At 58.7% G+C, this 22,813-nt stretch overlaps 2 protein-coding genes and 1 long non-coding RNA gene across 13 annotated transcripts in view; 2 read left to right on the plus strand and 1 right to left on the minus strand.

The window, feature by feature from the left end:
* SLC26A1 (solute carrier family 26 member 1) lies at positions 1-14,953 on the minus strand. Of its 4 annotated transcripts, XM_008963702.5 has the most exons (3): positions 14,821-14,953; positions 13,852-14,454; positions 10,684-13,096 (listed from the first exon to the last, which is right to left on the minus strand). In XM_008963702.5, exons 2-3 carry the CDS (start codon positions 14,425-14,427, stop codon positions 11,567-11,569), a joined length of 2,106 nt encoding a protein of 701 aa, XP_008961950.1. In that variant the 5' UTR covers positions 14,428-14,454; positions 14,821-14,953; the 3' UTR covers positions 10,684-11,566. The 4 variants fall into 4 exon arrangements, 1 of the variants encoding a protein (XP_008961950.1); XR_004670955.3 differs by lacking the exons at positions 10,684-13,096; positions 13,852-14,454; positions 14,821-14,953 and adding exons at positions 1-2,235; positions 9,530-9,661; XR_010111888.1 differs by lacking the exons at positions 10,684-13,096; positions 13,852-14,454; positions 14,821-14,953 and adding exons at positions 1-3,561; positions 9,530-9,655.
* On the plus strand, positions 2,275-6,966 carry LOC134730230 (uncharacterized). Its single transcript, XR_010111891.1, has 2 exons — positions 2,275-2,375; positions 3,666-6,966. It is a non-coding gene; the product is annotated as an uncharacterized LOC134730230 (long non-coding RNA).
* Positions 9,725-22,813, plus strand: part of IDUA (alpha-L-iduronidase) — an 18,722-nt gene continuing 5,633 nt past the window's right edge. The window contains exons 1-3 of one of the 8 annotated variants that reach the window (XR_010111890.1): positions 9,740-9,966; positions 10,544-10,646; positions 22,380-22,498. Coding sequence is in view for 7 of the 8 variants with exons in the window: in XM_063603635.1 (XP_063459705.1) it covers positions 9,809-9,966; positions 10,544-10,646; positions 22,380-22,498 (380 nt within the window). In the remaining variant the exon portion in view is untranslated. Of the gene's footprint in view, positions 9,967-10,543; positions 10,685-22,379; positions 22,509-22,813 lie in introns of those variants that run through there. The other 7 variants (XM_063603635.1, XM_063603636.1, XM_034958124.3 and 4 more) reach the window with 7 other exon arrangements.

Genomic DNA, 22,813 nt, shown 5'->3' on the forward strand with positions numbered 1-22,813 from the left:
TGGGGCTTAAACACATTCAGCAAGCTGGTGTATTTGCAGATGCAGAATCTCTGAGCAAGTGGGCTGGCCGGTGCATGTCACATGTGCCTAGACCCTCCGTGCAACGGCTCTTAGGGGGTCCTAGTTTTCCCGCCATCCGACTGACCAAGCCTTCCCTTCCACAAGGCATATGTCCTGTTTAAGCACCTGCCTCCCCTGAGGTCTTAAAGAGGTTTCCCTATTGGGAGGGGAGTCTTTTTACGTTTTACATTTACATCTGTGAGCCAGCCAAGACTGATCTGGGGGTGTCGTGTGAGGTGGGTCCAGCTGCTTGTTGGGGGTGCTTTCCCCACAGCTCTGGGAACCTCTGCCACAAGGCAGAGAACCAAGTAAGCACAGGGCTGGAGCTTGCACAGGTTTCGGGCAGCCTGAAGCCAATGGGGATGTCTTTTTTTTTTTTTAGACGGAGTCTTGCTCTTGTTGCCCAGGCTGGAGTGCAGTGGTGCGATCTCCGCTCACTGCAACCTCTGCCTCCCAGGTTCAAGCAATTCTCCTGCCTCAGCCTCCCGAGTAGCTGGGATTACAGGCACGTGCCTCCACGCCTGGCTACTTTTGTAATTTTAGTAGAGACGGGGTTTCTCCATGTTGGTCAGGCTGGTCTCGAACTCCTGACCTCGTGATCCGCCTGCCTCGGCCTTCCAAAGTGTTGGGATTACAGGCGTGAGCCACCACGCCCGGTCTGCATTTCTTCTTAAATAGATCCCCATCAGCAGTCGGGAGTTCGAGACCAGCCTCACCAACATGGAGAAACCCCGTGTCTGCTAAAAATACAAAATTAGCCGGGCATGGTGGCAAGTGCCTGTAATCCCAGCTACTTGGGAGGCTGAGGCAGGAGAATCACTTGAACCCGGGAGGCGGAGGTTGTAGTGAGCCGAGATCGTGCCACTGCTCTCCAGCCTGGGAACCAAGAGCGAAACTCCATCTCAAAAAAAAAAATGACAGAAAAATGAAAAAGGAAGAAGAAATGCAAAATAACTATTATAAAATTAGATGCCGGCCGGGCACGGTGGCTCACGCTTGTAATCCCAACAGTTTGGGAGGCCGAGGCGGGCGGATGGCCTGAGGTCAGGAGTTGGAGACTATCCTGGCCAACATGGCTAAACCCCGTCTCTACTAAAAATACAAAAATTAGCCGGGCGTGGTGGTGTGTGCCTGTAATTCTAGCTGCTCGGGAGGCTGAGACAGAAGAAACACTTGAACCCAGAAGGCGGAGGATGCAGTGAGCTGAGATTGCACCACTGCACTCCAGCCTGGGTAACAGAGCAAGACCTCCGTCTCAAAAAAAGAAAAAAATAAGGCCGGGCGTGGTGGCTCACACCTGTAATCCCAGTACTTTGGGAGGCCGAGGCAGGCGAATCACAAGGTCAGGAGTTCGAGACCAGCCTGGCCAACATGGTGAAACCCCGTCTCTCCTAAAAATACAAAAAATTAGCTGGGCGTGCTGGTGGGCGCCTGTAATCCCAGCTACTTGGGAGGCTGAGGCAGGAGAATTGCTTGAACCCGGGAGGCGGAGGTTGCAGTGAGCCAAGATCGTGCCACTGCACTCCAGCCTGGAGGACAGTGCGAGACTCTGTCTCAAAAATAAATAAATAAATAAAAAGAATAAAAGAAAATTAGATGCAAGAAGAAATAATAAATTAAGCATGTTTTAAAACTTGACTAATAGCACAAGCAGCACAAAATCCAGAAAATACCGAGATTTTTTATTCATAACAGCTTGCTAGGATACCCTTTCATCCACTTTTTTACTGTCTCTTTTTACAATTTTGCAATATCATTTTCCACAGAGGAAAGAGGAAGACGAAAGGTAATCCTCAGGCCCACTAGCATGGCTGGTTTTTTAAAGTGTGCTTTGCTTTACAGAAATGTACTGATGACTGGTTACATCATCCACATGGTAAAGCCTGTTGTGAAATTTGGAGGACACTTGCTCAGGCTTCTCTCCTCTGCAGGCTAGCCAGGTTGAGGGGCTGCCTTTTTTCCCCAGGTGCTGATCCAAGCCTCCCTCTGGAATGAGCTGTATCCACCGGCTTCTCGTGAGGCTGGTGTGAGGGTCCCGCATTCTCGATGTCGTTGATGTCGGCATTTCCTGTTAAATCAGCAAGATCTTTCCTCCTCTTCCAGAAGTTCCTGCGAGTCACTCCTCTGTGTTAATTGCCATGGGTGTTGCTGGAAGCTGTTTCTACCCCAGGACGTCTGGAAGGAAGTGGCCGGGAAGGGCATGGTGGAGGCCGCTGACCCGCTGACGTCTCCACAGCCAAACGTCCCCCTGCCGGGCCCCAAAGTGCCCACTGCCTCTCCAGTGCCAGCCCAGCAAGAGAGGAAGCAGAGACGGGGTGGGAGCCCTTGTGGTTAAGGAATTTTGGCTTAGCACCTTTTACAAAACTGTGTGCTGCCTTGGAAGGGGATCTACCAGCTTCCCGTGAATCCGTCCCACTCTGTGGACCTGCTGCGCCAGTGCCATGACGTGGACCAGGCTGGCACAAGCCCTCTGCAGGTCCACGTGTTGGCAGCGCCACACTCCCTCCCGAGGCAAAGCTACTGGCCCCTTCTAGCTTCCAGAGCTGATTTCCAGAGGCCGCACACCTTTGTTCTAAAATTTGTACCTGGGCTTAGTTTTAGTCAGGTGCAGTAAGGTGGCAGACGTGGAGACAACTTCCTGCAAAGAAGATACATTACATTTCCCAAGAGAAGGGGGCACGGCACACAGGGCCACGGAGTGGAGGGAGCCCCAGTTCATGGGGGCTCTGCGGGAAGGGCAAATGAGGCAGGGTGGACACTGCCAGGTGAGATCAGGACGGGATTGGAGTTGGAGCGACTTCCCTGGGCCCTGGGCTCGGCAGCCCCTGGTCGGCCAGTACCTCGCCCTGGGGTGACTGAGGGCAGGGACACTGGCTTGGTGTGACTGTGACAAGGAGGCACCTGTGGGCTCTGGAGGGGTGATCTCTCCAGGATCAAGACCCCCAAGGCCAGTGCATTAAGAATACAGAAAATAGGCCTGGTGCGGTGGCTCACGCCTATAATCCCAGCACTTTGGGAGGCTGAAGTGGGCAGATCACCTGAGGTCAAGAGATCGAGACCATCCTGGCCAACATGGTGAAACCCTGTCTCTACTAAAAATACAAAAATTAGCCAGGAATGGTGGCGGGCGCCTGTAGTCCCATCTACTTGGGAGGCTGAGGCAGGAGAATCGCTTGAACCCGAGAGGTGGAGGCTGCAGTGAGCCAGGATTGCGCCACTGCACTCCAGCCCGGGCAACAAGAGCGAAACTCCATCTCAAAAAAAAAAAAAAAATGCTGTTAATACAGTCAGGATGGACAGGAAGTAAAGAGGAAAAAATTCTACGCACCTTGAGATATAAGCCAGATTTTTAAGACGAAAACCAAGATTTTGTTTAAGAAAAAAAAGAAAGAAGGAAGGATTACGCAGACGGGCCATCCTGGGGGGCAGCTTCCCTCCCCTCCTTCCCTCTTACCAGCCAGAGACAGAAACTAAAAACCAGGGTTTAGGGCAGATGAAAGCCTAAACAGAAAGAAGGGATGGGGGTGGGGAGAAAGGAAAAAACAGTAACTGCCTAGATACAAGCAGAGAAAACAAAGGCCTAATTTTGCCTGTTCTTTTACCAGGAAAAAATAACGGGTGCCTCACGGTGGGTTTTCACAATCTCGAGGCTGCCGCCACCCCTTAGGCCCCACACCCTGAAACCCAGCAGGGTCTCAACCAGCGACTCCCCAGTCAGCAACCGGCCAGCGTGCGTCACGTCACCCAGACACGGCCTCTGCTCCACTCAGGGCCCGTTTCAGCCACCTGGAAGCCGCAGTTCACCGCCACCTCCAAGGACACAGCCCACCTTTTCCAGGCTGCGCCGGGACCTCCACAGACCAGGCCTCCTTCAGAGGCGCGGGCCCACGCGCGTGGAGAGCACCCTCCTACTGACACGCAGTCCAGTATCTTTTCGTTCTTTTTGGGTTCTGGCGGCGACATATTCCTCGTTTCCAAATTTTACGTCCAGATGAAAACCAGCCAGGCGTGGTGGCTCACGCCTGTAATCCCAGCACTTTGGGAGGCTGAGGTGGGAGGATCACTTGAGGTCAGGAGTTCTAAACCAGCCCGGGCAACACAGAGGGACCCTCAGCCCGGACAACAGAGAGGGACCCTATCTACAATCAATCAATCAATCATTAGCCAGGCGTGTGCTGCCTGCAGTCCCAGGTACTCAGGAGACTGAGGTGGGAGGCCTGCTTGAGCCTGGGAGGTCGAGGCTGTAGTGAGCCGTGATCGTGCCACTGCACTCCAGCCTAGGGGACAGAGCAAGACCCCGTCTAAAAACAAAATGCATTAAAATCTGCAGGCACTCTCGTTAGTGCTCTCAGAGACTCCACTGTAGAGGCACTGGCAGCCTCTTCTTAGCCGGCTGGCGTCTCTCAGCCACTCCTGACAGCCGTAAGCTGCCCAGCGGCTTCTGATGCAAGAACCAGCAAGAACCTGGCCTTGTGCCGTCCACTCTTTTTTTTTCTTTTTGAGACGGAGTCTCACTCTGTTGCCCAGGCTGGAGTGCAGTGGCGCGATCTCAGCTTGCTGCAAGCTCGGTGCACTTCCCGGGTTCACGCCATTCTCCTGCCTCAGCCTCCCGAGTAGCTGGGACTACAGGCACCCACCACCACACCCGGCTAATTTTTTGTATTTTTAGTAGAGACGAGTTTTCACCGTGTTAGCCAGGATGGTCTCTATCTCCTGACCTCGTGATCCGCCCGTCTCGGCCTCCCAAAGTGCTGGGATTACAGGCGTGAGCCAGCGCGCCCGGCCCAGTGCCGTCCACTCTTAAAACCACAAGTGACTGGCTGACCCCAGGCTCTCCTGGGACAGAGGCTGTCACAGACCCTGAGCCTCTGGCCCCATCCCCAGCTGCCTGTATGCACTGGGTCACAGGACAAGCACCCCACAAGCTCAGCTTGGCCTCAGAGAGGCCTCTCTAGGCAGGATGGAGGCAAAGCTGCCCCTTGCTGTCTTCCATCTGTGGGAGGGGGCGGCTTCCCCTGTCCTCGGTGACTTGCCGGATGCCAAGTGTGGGAGGAGGTCACCTCCCGTAAACCCCTGGGCTGCCTGGCAAGCCCTGTGGGACCCTCTGAGCGAAGAGAAATGGGTGCATGCGTGAGGGTACGGTGCTGCTGGCCACACTGCTGGGGAGCCCGGTGGACGGCTGCTGCTCCACCCCTGCCCGGACGCTCCCAGTGAAAGGCGGACCTGGAAGCAACGTGCCAGGCGTGGTCTCAGCCCTGAGGGCCTCCGCCGACCAATGGCTTCTTCCCCATGTTTATTATAAGCCACTGGGCCATTGCCCAAAAGGTGTCCCCTGCAGGGTAGAGACCTGTGTGAATCTCTTGCCTCACAGAGCCCCAAAATCTAAATCGGAATCGCACACGTCTCTACACACAGCAGGGCCTTCCTCCTGGCCTGTCGTGGCCGGGTCCGTGTGTCTGCCCACACCTCACTGAAACAAACCCTGGGGACACATTTTAGAACAATCTTTCAATCTCTCCTGAGGCCGTTACAGCCTCCTCTGTGTCAAACCCCCGTCCGTCTCCCCTGTATAGGAACACTGGGATTACACTCAGGGCCCGCTCGGATAACTAGAATCATCTCTACGTCTTGGATGCTTCACGGAACCATGCCTGCAGGCGCTCGCACGTGAGGCGACAGGCGCGGGCCTGGACAGGACAGAGGGCATCTTCGGGAGGCTTTTCTCCCCTCTCACTTCACTTTTCCCACACAGCACCTGTGCCACTCTTGCTGTAAATCCTAATTCCCCAGAAATATGTGAAACCCTGTAACATGATTGTTTTATGTGGTTACGTTTCATTAGGTTTATACACAATATACCGTTTCTGTTGCTTTTGTTGGGGCTCAGAAAATGACACCCGGAGTGAAGGCCTTGGAAGCCAGGCCTTCTCCTGCCTCCTGTCTCTGGCCCCTCATTGTCCCAGGCAGGTCGTAGAAACCTAAGCCCCTTTTCCCCAAAGCCAGCCATAAACCTAAAAGTATGACTCTAATAACTTTTCTCTGTCTTTCTGTGTAAAAACTGGCCATAAAGGAATTCTCTGGCCTGTCTTGTTTGACTGTATGTGGTCAGACCCCTATTCCGGGGCGTTGTGCCCCCACCCAGCAGGAAGGAGAGCTGCAGAGAGAGGCCTCCAGGAACCGAAGCAGACGGGCCTCGCTGGGCTCCCCCGGGAGTCTGTTAGCCTGTCAGGTCTTAACCTTTCGTCCAATCCTATTTCTAGATTCACAGAACCTGAGTATAAAAATGTGGTTTCCCCTGCGCCTTTAGGTCTTTGCTCTGAAAGCTGCTGTGTCACATAAAACTACAATCCAAGAAATCTGTGTACCCTTTTAGTGAAACTTCAGAAAGGCAGGGGAGGTTTTCCCTTCCCCCCGCACTCTTCACTTCTTCCTCTGCACCTCTGAGCTGGGATTTGGGACATCATTCCTTCTACTTGAAGAACACCATTTAATTTTGTCTTTTCTTTTTGAAACAGGGTCTCACTCTGTTGCCCAGGCTGGAGTGCAGTGACATGATCTTGGTTCACTGCAGCCTCTGCCTCCCAGGTTAAAGCAATTCTCCTGCCTCAGCCTCCTGAGTAGCTGGGATTACAGATGCATGCCACCACGCCCGGCTAATTTTTGTATTTTTGGTAGAGACAGGGTTTCACCATGTTGGCCAGGCTGGTCTCGAACTCCTGACCTCAGGTGATCTGCCCGCCTCAGCCTCCCAAAGTGCTGGGGTTACAGGCATGAGCCACCTTGCTCAGCCTAGTTGGATTTAATTTGCTGTTAAACCAATTCGTTATCACCTTTACTGAGATATGATTTACATACAATAAAATGAAGCAAGTTCAAGTGTATCATTCAATAAATTTTTACTAAGTTTCATGAGGTTTTAATATTTTTTTCAATGTTTTCATTTTGAAAAATTTCAAACTCACAGAAAAGTTGCAATAACAGTACATAGTTTTCACCCAGGTTCACCAACTGTTAATATTTTGCTACCTTTGCTTTTATCTCAGTCTCTGTATGTAATCTAAATTTATCGTTTTGCTTTAATTTCCAGAGCAACTTTGGTTACAAATCTATTGATTCTTCACCTCTAAACCCTTCAGCATGGATCACAAATGAACAAAAAATCTCCATTCACAACCGTGATGCAATCATTGAGTCGTTTAATAATTCTGGAGTTTGACCCGGCGCGGTGGCTCATGCCTATAATCCCAGCACTTTGGGAGGCCGAGGCAGATGGATCATTCGAGGTCAGGAGGTCGAGACCAGCCTGACCAAGATGGTAAAATGCTGTCTCTACTGAAAATACAAAAATTGGCTGGGCGTGGTGGCTCATGCCTGTAATCCCAGCTACTCAGGAGGCTGAGGCAGAGGTTGCAATGAGCTGAGATCGCACCACTGCACTCCAGCCTGGACAACAGAGTGAGACTTCGTTTAAAAAAACAAAAAACAAAAAAAAAAATTCTGGAGTTTATCATTGGTAGAATTTTGTTGCACAATATACAAGGCATATTCCAAATTGTGAATGTCCCCATCATGCACTTTGTAATAATTTTTCCCGACCCGGATCCATTCCAGCACCGTGCAGTGAGGACTTCTGTCTGTTTTTGTTTTGTTTTACCTTCCTCCAGGGAAGGTGTACTTTTCTGTCCACAGGTGTCCCGGTGAGCGGCTCACCTTAATTCTCTCAGGGCTTGAGGTGATTTAAGGCTGGCTTCAGTCCCCGCAAAGACAATTATGTTGCTGGTTTACCTTTGCTTTTAGGGGATAGAACTTTGGGGTCCCAAGAAAAACCCAAAGTCTTTACCAGGCCCCCCGCCTGAGCCTCGACTTCTGTCCTGTGGCCACAGTGTGAGGAACGAACGCAGCAGCGTGTCGCCATGTCTTGTGTGGCTGGGATACGCTGCAGGGGTGTGGAGTCGCCGCCCCAAAGCGGGCCCCGCCCCCTCCCGGCTTGTCCCTGCAGAGCCCCGCGGCCTCAGAGGCTCCTCAGAGCTCCCAGTGCCCTGGACGGTTCCATGCAGCGCTCTCCAGTTCTGACGGTGGCTCTCAGGAGGCGGCTGGTCTGAAACAATTCAGTTTCCATTGCTGTGTCCTGCACCATGGTGTGGGACTGGTGGTTTCTTACTGTTTTTCTCAGTTCTCTGACGCTTTGAGGAATTGTTTTTAAAGCGAGTTATCCACCATTTTAGTTGTTTTCTCTGGGTCGTTGGACTGAGGGTCTTACCCCGCTGTTCCTGGAGACAGTTCTGTACTTGCATGGTTTCTCTCGCCTTTCCCTCCCTTTCTTACTTTTTAGTTTCTTATTGAATTTTTTTGTATTATGTTTTTCCTCCTTGCTAATTTGGAATATATACACACTATTTCACTTTTAAATGGCTAATCACTTTTAATGCAATTTCAACATAAGAAGACCTAATGTTAAGCAATATTTTAACCCCTCTCCCCAAAATAAAAAGACCCAGAACACTGCAACTCTAATTATCCTTCTCCCAACTGAGAGAGGATTATTGTCCAGTATTTTCATTTTGTTAGTAGACTGTTCTTTTTTTCTTTTCTTTTTTTAGAGATGGGGTCTCATTTTGTCAACCAGGCTGGAATGTAGTGGTGTGATCATGGCTCACCTCAGCCTTGAACTCCTAAGCTCAAGCAATCTCCCACCTCAATTTCATGGGTAGCTGGGCCTCACAGGCATATACCATCGCATCTGGCTAAATTTTTTTTTTTTGTACAGATGGGGTCTTGGTACGTCGCCCAGGCCGATTTCAAACTCCAGGCCTCAAGTGATCCTCCCGTATTGGCCTGCAATTCCAAAGAGCTGGGATTGCAGGTGTGAGCCACCGCACCCAGCCTGTTCTTTCCATTATTATTTTTATACAATGTTTGCTTGGATTCACACATGCATACATGGACTACACGTGTACTACAGTTGTCCCATGATATCCTCGGGGTATTGGTTCCAGGACCCTCCCAGATACCAAAATTTGCAGGTGCTCAAGTACTTGATATAAAATGGCACAGTATTTGCACATTACCTACGCACATCCTACTGTGTAGTTTAAATCAAGATTACTTATAGTCCCTAAAACAATGTAAATGCTCTGTAAATAGCTGTTACACTGTATTGTTTTAAAATATGTATTATTTCGTATTGCTTTGGCTTTAAAACAATATTTTCAGTCTGCTTGGTTGAATCCATGGATCTGAAGCCAAGTGTAAGGAGGGCCCAGTGTGCTCTTCTGGGGTAATTCTCCTTCCTGCTAAAGCGCACGCTTTACTCAGGAAGCTGGGGTGAGAAAATCGCTGGAGCCCCGGAGATGGAGGTTGCAGTGAGCTGAGATCGCGCCACTGCACATCAGCCTGGGCGACAAAGCAAGACTCTGTCTCAAAAACACACAAAAACACAGAAAAACAAGACAGTAATGGCTCAACTCACATAGCACCAACGGGCGAAGCGTTCTTCTGAGCGCTTTCCGAGTCATCGGTCCTCAGAGCAGCCCCTGAGGCCTGCAAGGAAGCGGGGCTCCAAGCCCTGCCGTGCTCCCGGCTCCCCGAGGCTCCCCGAGGCCACCCAACCCCTCCCACCCGGCCATCGCCCCCTCACCAAGGCCCCGCCCCGCGGCGGCGGTCACATGGGGTGCGCGCCCAGACTGCGACCCGGAGGCGGAACCGGCAGTGCAGCCCGAAGCCCCGCAGTCCCCGAGCACGCGTGGCCATGCGTCCCCTGCGCCCCCGCGCCGCGCTGCTGGCGCTCCTGGCCTCGCTCCTGGCCGCGCCCCCGGTGGCCCCGGCCGAGGCCCCGCACCTGGTGCAGGTGGACGCGGCCCGCGCGCTGTGGCCCCTGCGGCGCTTCTGGAGGAGCACAGGCTTCTGGTGAGCGCTCCGCGCCCCGCCCGCGGCCTCCGGGACCCCCTGGCCGCACGGGGAGAGCTCGGGCGCCCCCTGACTGCGCACTGTGAGAGCTTCAGAGACCGGAGCTCCCTCCTCTGGGGCCCTGGCTCTCCCGGGCCCGCCCCCCGCCGTGTTTGTGGGTGGGTCCTCCACCTGAGTGGGCGCCGGGGCGTGAGCCGGGGCCGCCCCCTGCAGCCCAGGCGGATGCCCGGGATCCTGCTCTTTGAGGTAAACCAGGAGTCTCCCCTGGGAGTGGATGGCCCTGCAGCGGGACCTGGCCTGCCTGTCCCATTCCTTCCACCTAGAGCTGAGGTACCCGCCTTCCTGGCAGGGCCAGGGCCAGGGCTGGCGTTGGCCCCTCGTCTTACTGCTGCTGCCGTTCCCCATGAAGATGGGACCTCCCCACATTCCTGGCCCTAAGGGTCATTTTATTAGTCACTGAACGCACGCGCAGCGCCTGGATCCCGCGCACGGGCAGTCCTGGGCTTGAACATGTGTGTCAGCCGCTCTGCCAGCCATGCTGAGGCTCGGGACTGAGCCGCCCCTTTGTTGTCCCCAGCCCCCCGCTGCCACACAGCCAGGCTGACCAGTACGTCCTCAGCTGGGACCAGCAGCTCAACCTCGCCTATGTGGGCGCCGTCCCTCACCGCGGCATCAAGCAGGTCCGGACCCACTGGCTGCTGGAACTTGTCACCACCAGGTGGGCGGCGGGCAGGGCCTGGGCGTCCCAGAGCCCCTTACAGAGGCACAGATGGGAGGGGCAGGGCTGGGGGCTGCTCGGAAGACCCCTTGTTCCCCCACTTCCCGCCGAAGCACCCTGTTGGGGAGAGCGTGTCCTTGCTGGCTGTGCTGGGGTGAGGGCTGTGTGCTGGAGGGAGCCCCTGCATGGGGCACAGTGGGCTTCCTGCAGGTCTCCCTGCAGGCTCAGGGTTGGCTGCGCCGCACCTGGCTCCTGGTGCACCTGTGAGCATCCCTGTGTGTCTGCTGGCCAGGCTGGGTAGGGCCACTGCACCTGAGGGCTGAGCTGAGGTCTCATCGGTCACAGCACCCTGGGCCCTGACGCTGGTGCAGGTGGCCACCCTGTGAGGGGGAGGCACGAGGTGTGAGGGGCACTTGGGTGTGTGGGGCCTTCTGGAAACACAGAGACCCTTGTGCACTTGGCCAGAGCCGCTGGCTCCTACCAGCAGGGTGGGCACCGGGCAGGCCTGGGCATAGGGAGTCCTCTTGGCACCTTGGAGGCTGCATGATGGTGGGGGACCCTTGTTCAAATAAGATGTCAACCCTGAGCGTCAGGCCAGGCCCATCCCTTCTGAGCTGAGGGACGGTGCATTGGGGCCCAGCCAGCACTGTGGGCCAGCCTGTCTCGGAGGCAGAGGTTCTTGATTTCTGAGTGTTTGGGTCCTGCGTGTGATCAGAGGGCCTCCTTTCCCAGTTGGGGTTCCCCGGTTTCCCCAGGGCAGCTGTGGCACAAGAGTGCAGCTCTTGGGTGGCTGCTCCCTGGGAAGGGTCTCAGCAGTGGCTTGCAGACGTCTGCTGTGGGTCCCTAGGAGGGAGCAGAGGCTGCTGGGCAGGCCTGGCCCTGCTACAGATGGGCATCGGTGGCCTCCAGCTCCCTGTGGCGGGCTCGTGCGGTCTGCACGGCATCGTGCACACTGAGGAACAGCTGCTCCTCCTCAGCCATGTCCCCGGGGCCCTCCCCGAGGAAGCCTCCTCTGCTCAGAATGTCTCTCACAGGCGGGCTGCAGCAGGCTAGCAGCAGGCTGATGCCCAGGGCCCCGTAGTCTCGGCGCAGGTCCTGCAGCGTGCTCACACCGGCTGCGTCTAGGAACAGCAGCGGGGCGCAGTCGATGACCACCGTGTGGAAGCCGGCCGCCGCGGGCACCAGCGCAGCCCTGGTGCTAACCGGGCCCAGGTCCTCGCCCTGGGCAGGGCCTCCCTCACCGACCCCCCTCTCTGAGCCCCCCTCCTTCCTCCTGGCAGCCATGCACCCTGCATCCAGCCCCGTGAGGCTGTAGAGTGACCGCAGGAAGAAGTCCTTGTTGGCATAGTACAGCGGCCCCCCAAAGCGGAACACCCGCACGCCGGGCTCAGGGACGAGGCCCTCGAACTCTGTGGCATCCTCGTAGAAGGCTGAGTCCCCGATGCGGGCCAGCAGGGCGGTGCGTGGGCGTTGGGTGCGGCCGGCCAGGCTGAGCAGCGAGAGGATGACGCCAGCCAGCAGCCCGGCCTCCGTGCTGACCAGCATACAGGTGGCCGCGGTGCCTGCCCAGACCAGCGCGTCGGCCGGGCTCATCCGCCACAGCCGTGGGAGGTCCCACACCTTGCGCAGGGCCCCCCGCAGGCTGACCACGATGACGCAGGCCAGCACGCTTCGCTGTAGGTCGTGGAACAGCGGTGCCAGCGCCAGCAGCACCAGCAGCACCACGGTGGCGCTGACCACGCTGGACAGCTGTGTCCGGCAGCCAGTGGCTGTCTTCACCAGGCTCTTGGCCAGGGCGGCGCTGGTGGCGAAGCAGTAGAGGAAGGCGGGTAGCACATTGCAGCAGCCCACGGCCAGCAGCTCCTGGTTGGCACGCACAGAGTAGCCGTGACTGCGGGCGAACATCTCCGCCAGCGAGATGGAGAAGGCAGCACCCACGAGGGCCAGGGCCATGGCATCCAAGGCCACGCGCTGCATCAGCCTGGGCTCTGGGACCCGAGGGGGCATGAAGCCCGTGGGGATGTCGCCAGCCACGCTCGAGCCGAAGCGCTCGTGGAGCTGCCCGAAGTGCGACACGAGTGTGGCCACCACGATGACCAGCAGCTCCGTGGGCAGCGGCACCCTCAGGCGGTGTCGGTAGCGGTCTGAGAGCTCCTTCGCGGCTAGCAGCACCGCCAGGCACACCGTGCTGGTGACCACGTCGCACACGTTGGCCTGCCCGGCGCCGCGCAGCAGGCTCAGCCACGTGAGGACCACCATGCCGGGCCCCTGGTGCCGCGGGATCCGCACGCCCAGCAGGTGTTTGAGCTGCGAGGTCAGGATGGTCACGGAGGCCCCCATGGCAAAGCCGTCGAGCAGTGGCTGTGAGAGGTAGGCGGACACAAAGCCCAGCCGGAGGACGCCCATGAGAACCTGTGGATGGAGTGCGGTCAGGCCAGCAGGCGCCTGGCGGGAGCCACGTGCCCCTCACCGGCACCTGGCATGGCCCGAGGGGTGGTGGTCACGGCACAGGACCTGACAATTCTGTGTTGCAGCCCTGTGTGTTCCAAACCAGACTCCTCACACGGGCCTGAGTTCTGGTTCCACGCGTGCTCATGCCCGCAGACAACTGTGACATCCATGTGAGCGTCACACGTGCACACAGCTGGCCATAGACACATCTAACCCTTGTCATGTGCAGCAGCCCCTTTTATTTCAGAATTAAGACCTCTGGTATCAGAAGGCAACCCCTTCCTCCTGCTTCCTACACATGGTGCCCACTGCCCCCCATGCAGATGTGGAGCCAACGGGGGCCAAGGTGGACAGGCCAAGGCAGGAGACCTTCGGGGGTGGGGAGGCCATCCCCCACTCCACCTAGGACAGAAGGCCTGGGAGGCCACATGGCCTCAGTCCGGCACCACTGAGCCACAGCCACACCTGGCCTGCTGGTCCCCACCAAGGCCGTGGCCCACCGGACTGGCTCCCCGTGCCCCTCCCCTCCTGCATCCACAGCCTCTCTGCGTCGGTGCCTCGCCCCGGCACGCCCCAGCTCTGCCCAAGCCTTGCTGTCTTGGGCCAGCACCTCCTCTGCCAACCCTGTGCTTGCCCCCAGCCTTGCCCTCGTGGATGGCCAAAACCTAAGGGGGGGTGCCCTGGGCCCCTCCCTGTGCCCAAGCAGGGCTCCTCACCTGGTAAAGCCCGGTCATCAGCGTGAGGGCGGTGGCGACGCGGATGGCGTAGCAGTCACGCCCGCAGTCCAGCATGGCAGCCGAGCCGTTGAGGGTGCTGCTGTTGGCTCCGGGCTGCAGGCCGTCCTGGGAGGGGTCAAAGCCGGCCAGCTGGAGCTCCCGGTCCACCACCTGCCCCACCATGAGGCAAAGCAGGCTGAAGATGCCCACGGAGACATGCCGTGAGGTGCCCATGAGGAAGTAGATGAGATTGGCGAAGAAGGACGTATAGAGGCTGTAGATGGGCTGCAGCCCGGCCAGCAATGAGTAGGCGATGGCCTGCGGCACCAGGATGATGCCGATGACCAGCCCAGACATGATGTCGCCTGCCAGGTACTCCCGCGGGCGGTACTGACGCAGCCAGCGCGTGGCGGGGAGCAGGTCCTGCACCAGCGCCCGGGCGCACAGCACACTGCACGAGCAGCTGCGCCACAGCCTGGCCTTCAGCATCTCACGCAGACCCCGGGGTGCTGGGCGCTGCCGTCGGACCGGCACCGGCCCTCTGCCCTGCTGCAGAGGCTCAGGGAACTCGTCCATCCTGCTGCGTCAGGTCCCGTGGCCGACCTGCGGCCGAGAAGAGGGCATGGTCACAGGAGCCCCCGGATCCAGGGCCAAACGACAAGGTCCCCGGCAGCAACGGGCCCCTTGGGGCGGACCCCTCGCCCACCCAGGGCCGGGGATTGGTGCTGGGCCTTCTCCCGGCAGCGCGGGCCCCAGCCCCCTGCCCGGTATGGATGGACGCTGGGCCCTGCTGGATCCAGAATCCATCATGGGGTGAGATGGGATGATGACACCAAGCCCATGCCACGGGGTGTGCTGAGGCCAGCAGTGCTGAGGGGCGGCGTGGCGGCACCCTGTCCAGGCTCAGCTCCGGCCTATTGGCTCTGCGGTTCCTGGCTGAAAACCACCCTGTAGCCTCCTGAAGCTCACCTCCCCAACGGGGCAGGAACAGGCTGGGCTGCCACCACGCACACGTGCCTCGCGTCAGAATGTCACAGTCACTGGACACAGGTGCAGGCAAGCCTGAGTCCAGCTGCTCCGTGTCCACCTCCCTGGCTCCCCAGGTTGGCGAATGGTCCTGCTGTCCACCCCATGCCCACACCAGAGCCCTCCCTCCCCCATCCAAACCATCGCCTGCTCTCCTGGAGACACCTCCACCCACCCCTCTGTCACCTGTCCTGTGGGTCCTGGGGCTGGCGGAAGTCTCAGGAAGAGGCCTCCTATGTCCCTGCCAAGCTTTGTGGGTACTGGGACCCCAAGTCTGCTGGGGGAGCAGCACTCAGACACTAGCCTAGCCCATCCGCCTGGACTTGGGACAGAATTCTGAGAATATGCCTGGACGGGGGCCCCATCAGGGCCAGCTGGGAGGGGAGGAGGGTGACTGGCGTCTGTCTCCCCTGCCCAGACAGTTCTGGGACATGAGGCGCCCTTTTTCCCAGGCTGCACCAGCTCACTGTGGAACGGCCATGACACACTGCCCCGAGGCAGCACCGAGAGGGCCCAGCCCGCTGCACACAGCCACCCTGGGCCGGCAGAGCCGGAAGGGCACCTGACCTTTCCCTTGATCTCGGAAAACACCGTGGCGTTAGGGAGGCGGTGCTTAGAGGCCTGACTGGTCCCACGTGAGGCCTTGGGTCTGTCCTGTTTGCAGACTCCAATGTACTTTCACTTTAAACATTCTTCTCAGCGACGTTAGGCAAAGACTTCGCTCCCAGGACACCAGGTGCCCAGGACACCCTGGAGCCTGGGCTGAGCCTGCTGTTTGCACGCTGGCCCAGGGTGTGGGAGCTCCAGTCTCCTGGCAGATGTGTTGGGGCAGTGAGCCCAGCCTGGTAGGTTGACACATGCAGGCTGGGCACAGCACCCCTGGGGCACAGAGCGGGGGTCCTGGCCCTCAGGCAACATTGCAAGAGTTGTGTCCCCTTCCCTGGAAGGCCCCACCACACTGGGTCCCTGGATGCCCTGAAGCCCACCCCAAGCCCCTGGGGTCCAGGTGTGTGGAATGGGGACAGTAGGGCCACCTGCCTTGAGCCTGAGGGTGCCCCTAAGAAACCACGAGTCCAGGGCATTTCTGGCCTCGGCTCCCACGCCCCCCTCTGCTGCAGCTGAGATCTGGGCCCAGGATGGTTCTTACCTGAGGGAGTCCTCACAGGCGCGGAGGGCCCTGGGATGGCGAGGGGCTGGCAAGACCACCGAGGACCGCAGGGCCCTCTGGCTCCCGTGAGCAGCGGGGAGAGTGGGGGTGGTGGCTCTGGCGCCAACCTGCGGGCAGTGGTCTGTGCCCTGGACTCTGTAGTTCAATTATTTACCTACAGATTGCTGAGTCACGGGTTTCTCCAGCCATGTTACCTGATCGGCTGATCCGGGAGTTGAACTGTAATCAGGGGCTTGTAGTAGTTAGAGCTGTGTGGGCCTCTGAGGAGCTCCCAGCCTCCCAGGAGCGGCTGCAGCTGTGGCTCTGCGGCCCTGCCGGGAGGGCTTAGGGGCTGAGCACAGGCAAACCTTCAGCTCTGGGGTCTGGGGTCCAGTGCAGCAGCCTTCAAACCCAGGCGGGGCTGAGGGAGGCTTGGTCTCTGTGTCCAGTCGCTGGACACCCTCCTGGTCCTGCAAGGAGCCAGCCTGGTCCAAGCTGGAGCAGGGCAGAGGCTGACAGCCGGCTCAGCCCAAGGCTACCGGTGTGTGCATATGCGTGTGTGCTCGCGTAAGCCCTGTGTGTGGTGCTCACCGCCCAGGGCGAGGGCTGCCGGGGTCAAGGTGCCGTGAGTGGCCAGGAGTCCTGGTCTGACTGGACCCGGCACCGACCCACAGCGCCTGGTCACCCTCACGGCTCCTCTGCCCTCCCCTCTACCACAGACCGGGACCGGCAGTGCCTGCCTCATAGGGCTGGGGTGAAGATAAATGATTTTTTTAAGTGAACTAAATTAGGTCCACACGTGAAAATAAGGGTAAGCTGCTTTTTAAAAGGAATTATTAGCCAGGCACGATGGTTCATTCCTGTAATTCCAACACTTTGGGAGGCCTAGACAGGAGGATCGCTTAAGGCCAGCAGTTCAAGACCAGCCTGGTCAACATAGTGAGACGCCCCCAACCTTTTCTTTTTTTTTTTTTTTTTTTTTGAGGCGGAGTCTTGCTCTGTCACCCAGGCTGGAATGCAGTGGTGTGATCTCGGCTCACGGGAAGCTCCGCCTCCTGGGTTCACGCCATTCTCCTGCCTCAGCCTCCTGAGTAGCTGGGACTACAGGCGCCTGCCACCGCGCCCGGCTAATTTTTTTTTTTTTTTTTTGAGATGGAGTTTCGCTCTGTTGCCCAGGCTGGAGTACAGTGGCATGATCTCGGCTCACTGCAAGCTCTGTCTCCCGGGTTCAAGTGATTCTCCTGCCTCAGCCTCCCGAGTAGCTGGGACTATAGGCACCTGCCACCACGCCCGGCTGATTTTTTGTATTTTTAGTAGAGACGGGGTTTCACCGTGTTAGCCAGGATGGTCTCGATCTCCTGACCTCGTGATCCACCCACCTCGGCCTCCCAAAGTGCTGGGATTACAGGCTCGAGCCACTGCACCCGGCCGCCCCCCGCCCCCCAACCTTTACAAAAATTAAAAGTAAAAAATTAGCTGGGTGTGCTGGTGTGTGCCTGTATCCCAGCTACTCAAGCGGCTCAGGCGGGAGCATGGCTTGAGCCCAGGAGTTTGAGGCTGCCATGAGGTATGATTGCGCCACTGCACCCTATCCTAGGCCACAGAGCAAGAGCCTGTCTGAAAAACAAACGCTGTCATTGGCCCAGCACTTTGGGAAGCTAAGGTAGGAGGATTGCTTGAGCCCTGGAGGTCCAGGCTGCAGTGAGGTATGATTGTAGCACTTCACTCCAGCCTACAAGTCTTTTTTTTTTTTTTTTTTGAGATGGAGTCTCGCTCTGTTGCCCAGGCTGGAGTGCAGTGGCACAATCTCGGCTCACTGCAGCCTCTGCCTCCCGGGTTCAAGCGATTCTCCTGCCTCAGCCGCCTGAGTAGTTGGGAGTACAGGCGTGCGCCACCACGCCCGGCTAATTTTTGTATTTTTAGTAGAGACGGGGTTTCACTATGTTGGTCAGGCTAGTCTTGAACTCCTGACCTTGTGATCCACCCGCCTCGGCCTCCCAAAGTGCTGGGATTGCAGGCGTGAGCCACCGTGCCCGGCCAGTTCTGTCTCAAAAAAAAAAAAAAAAAAAAAATTCCTCGGGAGCCTCAGGTCCCCCCGACTTTGACAGTGAGTACTGGGTGGGAGCCTGCACGGGGCACCTGTGGCCGGAGGGTGAGTGTAACGAGGGGCTGCGGCCCTCAGTGCTCTCCCATCCCAAGGGAGGCCAGGAGGCTGCCGTGGGTCCCTCAGGTGGGGCTGGAAGGCCAACCCGGCCCTGGCACCTTGGGCAGCCTGACTCTGTCCTGGGAACAGAAGCCACAGGCTCTACTTCTCCTGTCCATGTGGGATTGAAGCCGAGGGTCTCCCAGAACCAGCTGATGTGCCGGGGCTCCATTCCCCCAAGACGAGGACACTGACATTGATGGGGCACAGCCCCGGAGGGAGGAGACCCTGGACACTCACCCCACCAAAGGTACCTCCTCGTGGAAGCCGTCTGCCAAGCGCTGCTAGTTCCCCACAGCCCTGGGTGAGCCCAGGGAAGACTGGGCTGCAGTGCCCCCATTTGGAGGTGAAATGGGAGTGGAATGTAGTTGGGGTGGCCAGAGAGTAGGAGACACCCTAAGTGTGAGATGTGGACAGGGCTGAATGCTCCAGGGTCTCGTACCCCCGAGTGTGAGATGCGGGCAGGGCTGAACGCTCCGGGGTCTCGTACCCCCGAGTGTGAGATGCGGGCAGGGCTGAACGCTCCGGGGTCTCGTACCCCCGAGTGTGAGATGCGGGCAGGGCTGAACGCTCTGGGGTCTTGTACCCCCGAGTGTGAGATGCGGGCAGGGCTGAACGCTCCGGGGTCTCGTACCCGAGTGTGAGATGCGGGCAGGGCTGAACGCTCCGGGGTCTCGTACCCCTGAGTGTGAGATTCGGGCAGAGCTGAACAGGCTCCAGGGTCTCGTACGCCCATAGCCTCCACCTGGGATGCCCTCTCCAAGTCTGATTTCTCCTCGAAGCCCCTGCCCTGTCCTCCAGAGTCTGAGCCCCAGCCCAACCTGGGCCCCAGTGGTCCCTGGGAAGCAGCTGTTTGCTCAGCAGTTGGGAGCTGTGCTGTAAGAAGCGGTTGGCCAGTGGGTAGGGTAAGGCAGTCACGCAGGGCCTCAGGTCCCTCCCTGGGACAGATAAGGGCCCCTCTGGGTGCAGCCACCAGCAGGGTTGTTGGAGAACTGGGGAGACCCAGGGGGCTGGGGTTGTTCCCTCAAGGTCTCCCTAAAGGAGGCAGGGAGGACCTGGGTGCTACAGCAGGGGTGGGGCACCTGGTGCCTGCATGCAGGGTGGGGTGGGCAGTGCCACCTGGGGCCACAGAAAAACCTGGAGTGGGAGGTGGCCCTTCCCCCCTCAGGAAAGGTGGTGGAGGTTTCCAGAGGCTGGCTTATGGGGACCCGTGGTGAGGTTTTAGGCAAGTGAGCATAGTTCAGTAACAGCCTCAGCCGCACTGCAGGGGCCTGGCCTCAGGTCTTCTGCAGGCATTGGGCCTTACGCCCTTTTAGTCCCCACCTAGGCTGGGTGTCTAAAGCAGGTGAGGTCATCACTGTAGGATCCTTGGGGCCTGATCTGCCCCCTCCCACGTGTCTCTGCCTCAGTTTCTCTGAGCATTGAGGCAGTGGCTGGTGCTGTCCTGTGGCCAGGCCCAAAGGCTGAGTGCCCAGGGGGTCCAGGGGCCTTGCTGGCCAGAAAGAGTGGGTAGCCCATTCTACCCCGAGCCTGTGCGCGCCAACACCTCCTTCCTTCCCCGCTTGGCCCACGCAGGACAGGGGGCGTGGGGGCCCCAGCAACTGGGACCTGCCTGAACCCCCCTCCCTCCTGAACCCCCCTCCCGCCTGAACCCCTCTCCCGCCTGAACCCCTCTCCCGCCTGAACCCCCCTCCCTCCTGAACCCCCCTCCCTCCTGAACCCCCCTCCCGCCTGAACCCCCCTCCCGCCTGAACCCCTGGCCAGTCTTGTGTCACACGCTTACTTCCTTAGTTTTGTCTTTAAATCAGCCGTTTTACATTGGAGTCCATTTACTGGGAAAGGAGACCTTTCATCCTTGCCTCCCACCCGTGGGAAGAAGCCCGGCCGACAGGGCTTTGAGACCGGACCCGAGTTTATTCCCAGAGACCCTCCCGCGGGTGGGCGAGCTCCGAGGTCTGGAGAAGAGGAGGCCTCGGCCCGCACCCTCTAGCACCTGTGTCCCCTTCGTCCCGGCCACAGACGCAGGTTCTCCCAAGAGGCGGGTCTGTACCCGCCCCGCGCCCCCAGCCCAGCGGGCCCGGCCTCCGCCCCTGCCCCGCACTCCCACCCCCGCCCTCAGGAGAGCGCGGCCCTGCTCCCCACCCCGCGCGGTCTCCCCCCACCGCCTGCGAACCCCCATGCACGCGCGGCCCCGCCCCGCGCACTCACCAGGCCCGGCAGCCGCGCGGTCTTAGCGGCGCACGCGCTCGGGCCCAGGGGCGGGGACGTGGGGACCCGGGCGGCCGCTCAGCCGCGGCCGCGCGGTGAATGAGCCCGTTGTGCGGCCGCCGCGGCCCCAGCGACACCCCGCGCGGGGTCTACAAGGGCTGACGCGCCCCCGCGGCTTCCGTTCCCGGGCTGGGCGGTGGCTTGTCTGCGTCTCCGGCCCTGGGGGTGGGCTGCGCGTTCCATCTCGCCGGCCCAGTCCCCTCCCCAGCGTCGGTCTCTCAAGGCCCCTCCCAATGGGGGCCAGGCGGAGGGTGGGCCCTCGGGCCTGTGGACTGACCCCGGGGTTCCTGGGCCTGGGGGCGGGGATCCCTGTCCCGGGCTCCCCTCACTGCGAGGCTGGCCCTGCCAGATGACACTCAGAGGCGCCTTGGGTGTCAGGCCAGGGACATCTCTGATGCTGGGGCTCCCCCCGCTAGGGTCAGGGGCTGCCGGGCTATCGCCTTGGGGTTCTGCAGAGAAAACCTGAAGCCCAGCTGGGTCTTCACTTTCCTCCAGGTCACCGTGCCCCGCTACTCCAACTCGGTGGGACTTTGGAATGCACCTTCTGGGCATTTAATTCTTATCCAAGTGCCTCTTAAGTTATACTTCTTTGCTACCAGTGTGTCCTGTGGATGGAGGGGAGGGGAGGTGGTAGGGGCCGGGTGGGGTGGACCCCAGGGACTCCTGCTGCTCCTGCTGGGCACCCAGCCCTGGGTACAGGAGCAGGTGGGGACCAGCAGAGGCGGGGCGGAGCAGGAGCCCACACCCAAAGGCTGTAGACTCCTGCCAAGGCTCTGCCTTGATCTTGTACACCATGGGAGGAACAGAAGGGAGGCGTTGAGGTGCCCAGACCTTTGCTGTGGAGCTGGGGGTGCTGTGGCATGGGGAGATTGACAGATGGGGAGCTGTATATGTATAGGGCCAGATTCCGGTCCATGGTGGTAACCCCATCCCCCACCACTGCAGATGCGGCACAAAGCCAGCTGCCACAGGAGGTGCACTGCCCCACGGGCAGCTGTGCTCACCTGCGTGGCGTCCGCAGGAAGCCCTCAGACCCTGGCCAGCCTGGTCTCTGCTTCTCACTCCAGGCTCAAGGCTGGCTGCTATTCCATTCACCCCATTCCCTTTCCCTCAGGCCAGAAGCATCACTCACAACTCCAGACCTTTGCACACCAATCTCCTCACTCAGTTCACCCTCAGATGTCCAACTCCACATGGCCAAAACCGAGACCAGTCTCACTCCAAGCTCATCCACCCACCTAGCTGCCCAAGCTGAAATCCACAGTTGCCCTGTACGACCCCCCGACCCCCCAACCCCCCACCTCACCCCCCAGCTCACCTCAAACCTCATCAGTCCCTCTGCTCACAGCCTGCACAGCCACCACCCAGTCTGGGCACCATACCTCTCTGGGCAACCCCCATGACCCCCAGCCAGTCTTCCAGCTCCCACCCTGACTCTAGTGAGCTGTCAGAGGGATCCTTGAAAAATGCTCTGGAAGCCGAGGCGGGCAGATCACGAGGTCAGGAAATGGAAACCATCCTGGCTAACATGGTGAAACTCCGTCTCTACCAAAAATACAAAAAAATTAGCCTGGCGTGGTGGCAGGCACCTGTAGTCCCAGCTACTCTGGAGGCTGAGGCAGGAGAATGGCGTGAACCGGGGGGGGGGGAGCTTGCAGTGAGCCAAGATCGCGCCACTGCACCCCAGGCTGGGTGACAGAGTGAGACTCTGTCTCAAAAGAAAAAAAGAAAAAGAAAAAAGAAAAATGCCCTGGCACTGCTCAGCTCAGAACCCTGAAAGGGATCCTTGTTTCGCTCTGGGTCAGGGTCCCATCCTCAAAGCAGTCACTTCCAGAGCCCCATGGAGCCTCATATCCCATGATATCCACCCTTATTCTGTCCCAGGCCCACCAGCTGCCTCCCTGCTGCCTGATTGTCATGAGCGCATTCCTGTTCCAGAGCCTTTGCACTGGCGATGCCATCTGCTGCCTGGACGTCTTCCTGCTGGCTGGTCCCATTGCGTGGTAGCCTTAGGTGTCTCCTCAGAGAGGTCCCTCGCTGACCATCAGGCTCCTCACTCCCTGTCGTATCCCCTTCACCAAAGATTCCCATTCCCTGACGACACCTGTCCCCTCGGAATGCAGGCCTCATGGGAATTCAGCCCATCCGCAAGTGCAGTGGCAGGGCGGCCCCCTTCCCCCTTGACGACGCCTGTCCCCTCGGAATGCAGGCCTCGTGGGAATTCAGCCCATCCCCAAGTGCAGTGGCAGGGCGGCCCCCTTCCCCCTTGACGACGCCTGTCCCCTCGGAATGCAGGCCTCGTGGGAATTCAGCCCCAT

This window comes from Pan paniscus, chromosome 3 (assembly GCF_029289425.2).
Source record: "Pan paniscus chromosome 3, NHGRI_mPanPan1-v2.0_pri, whole genome shotgun sequence".
NCBI classification, from domain to species: Eukaryota; Metazoa; Chordata; class Mammalia; order Primates; family Hominidae; genus Pan; species Pan paniscus.

Excerpts from the sequence above, each read along its gene's own strand:
- SLC26A1 (XM_008963702.5), bottom strand. The coding sequence starts at position 14,427 with ATGGACGAGTTCCCTGAGCCTCTGCAGCAGGGCAGAGGGCCGGTGCCG. Across the intron at positions 13,097-13,851 it reads TGATGACCGGGCTTTACCAG|GTTCTCATGGGCGTCCTCCG; the intron begins GTGAGGAGCCCT and ends CTCCATCCACAG.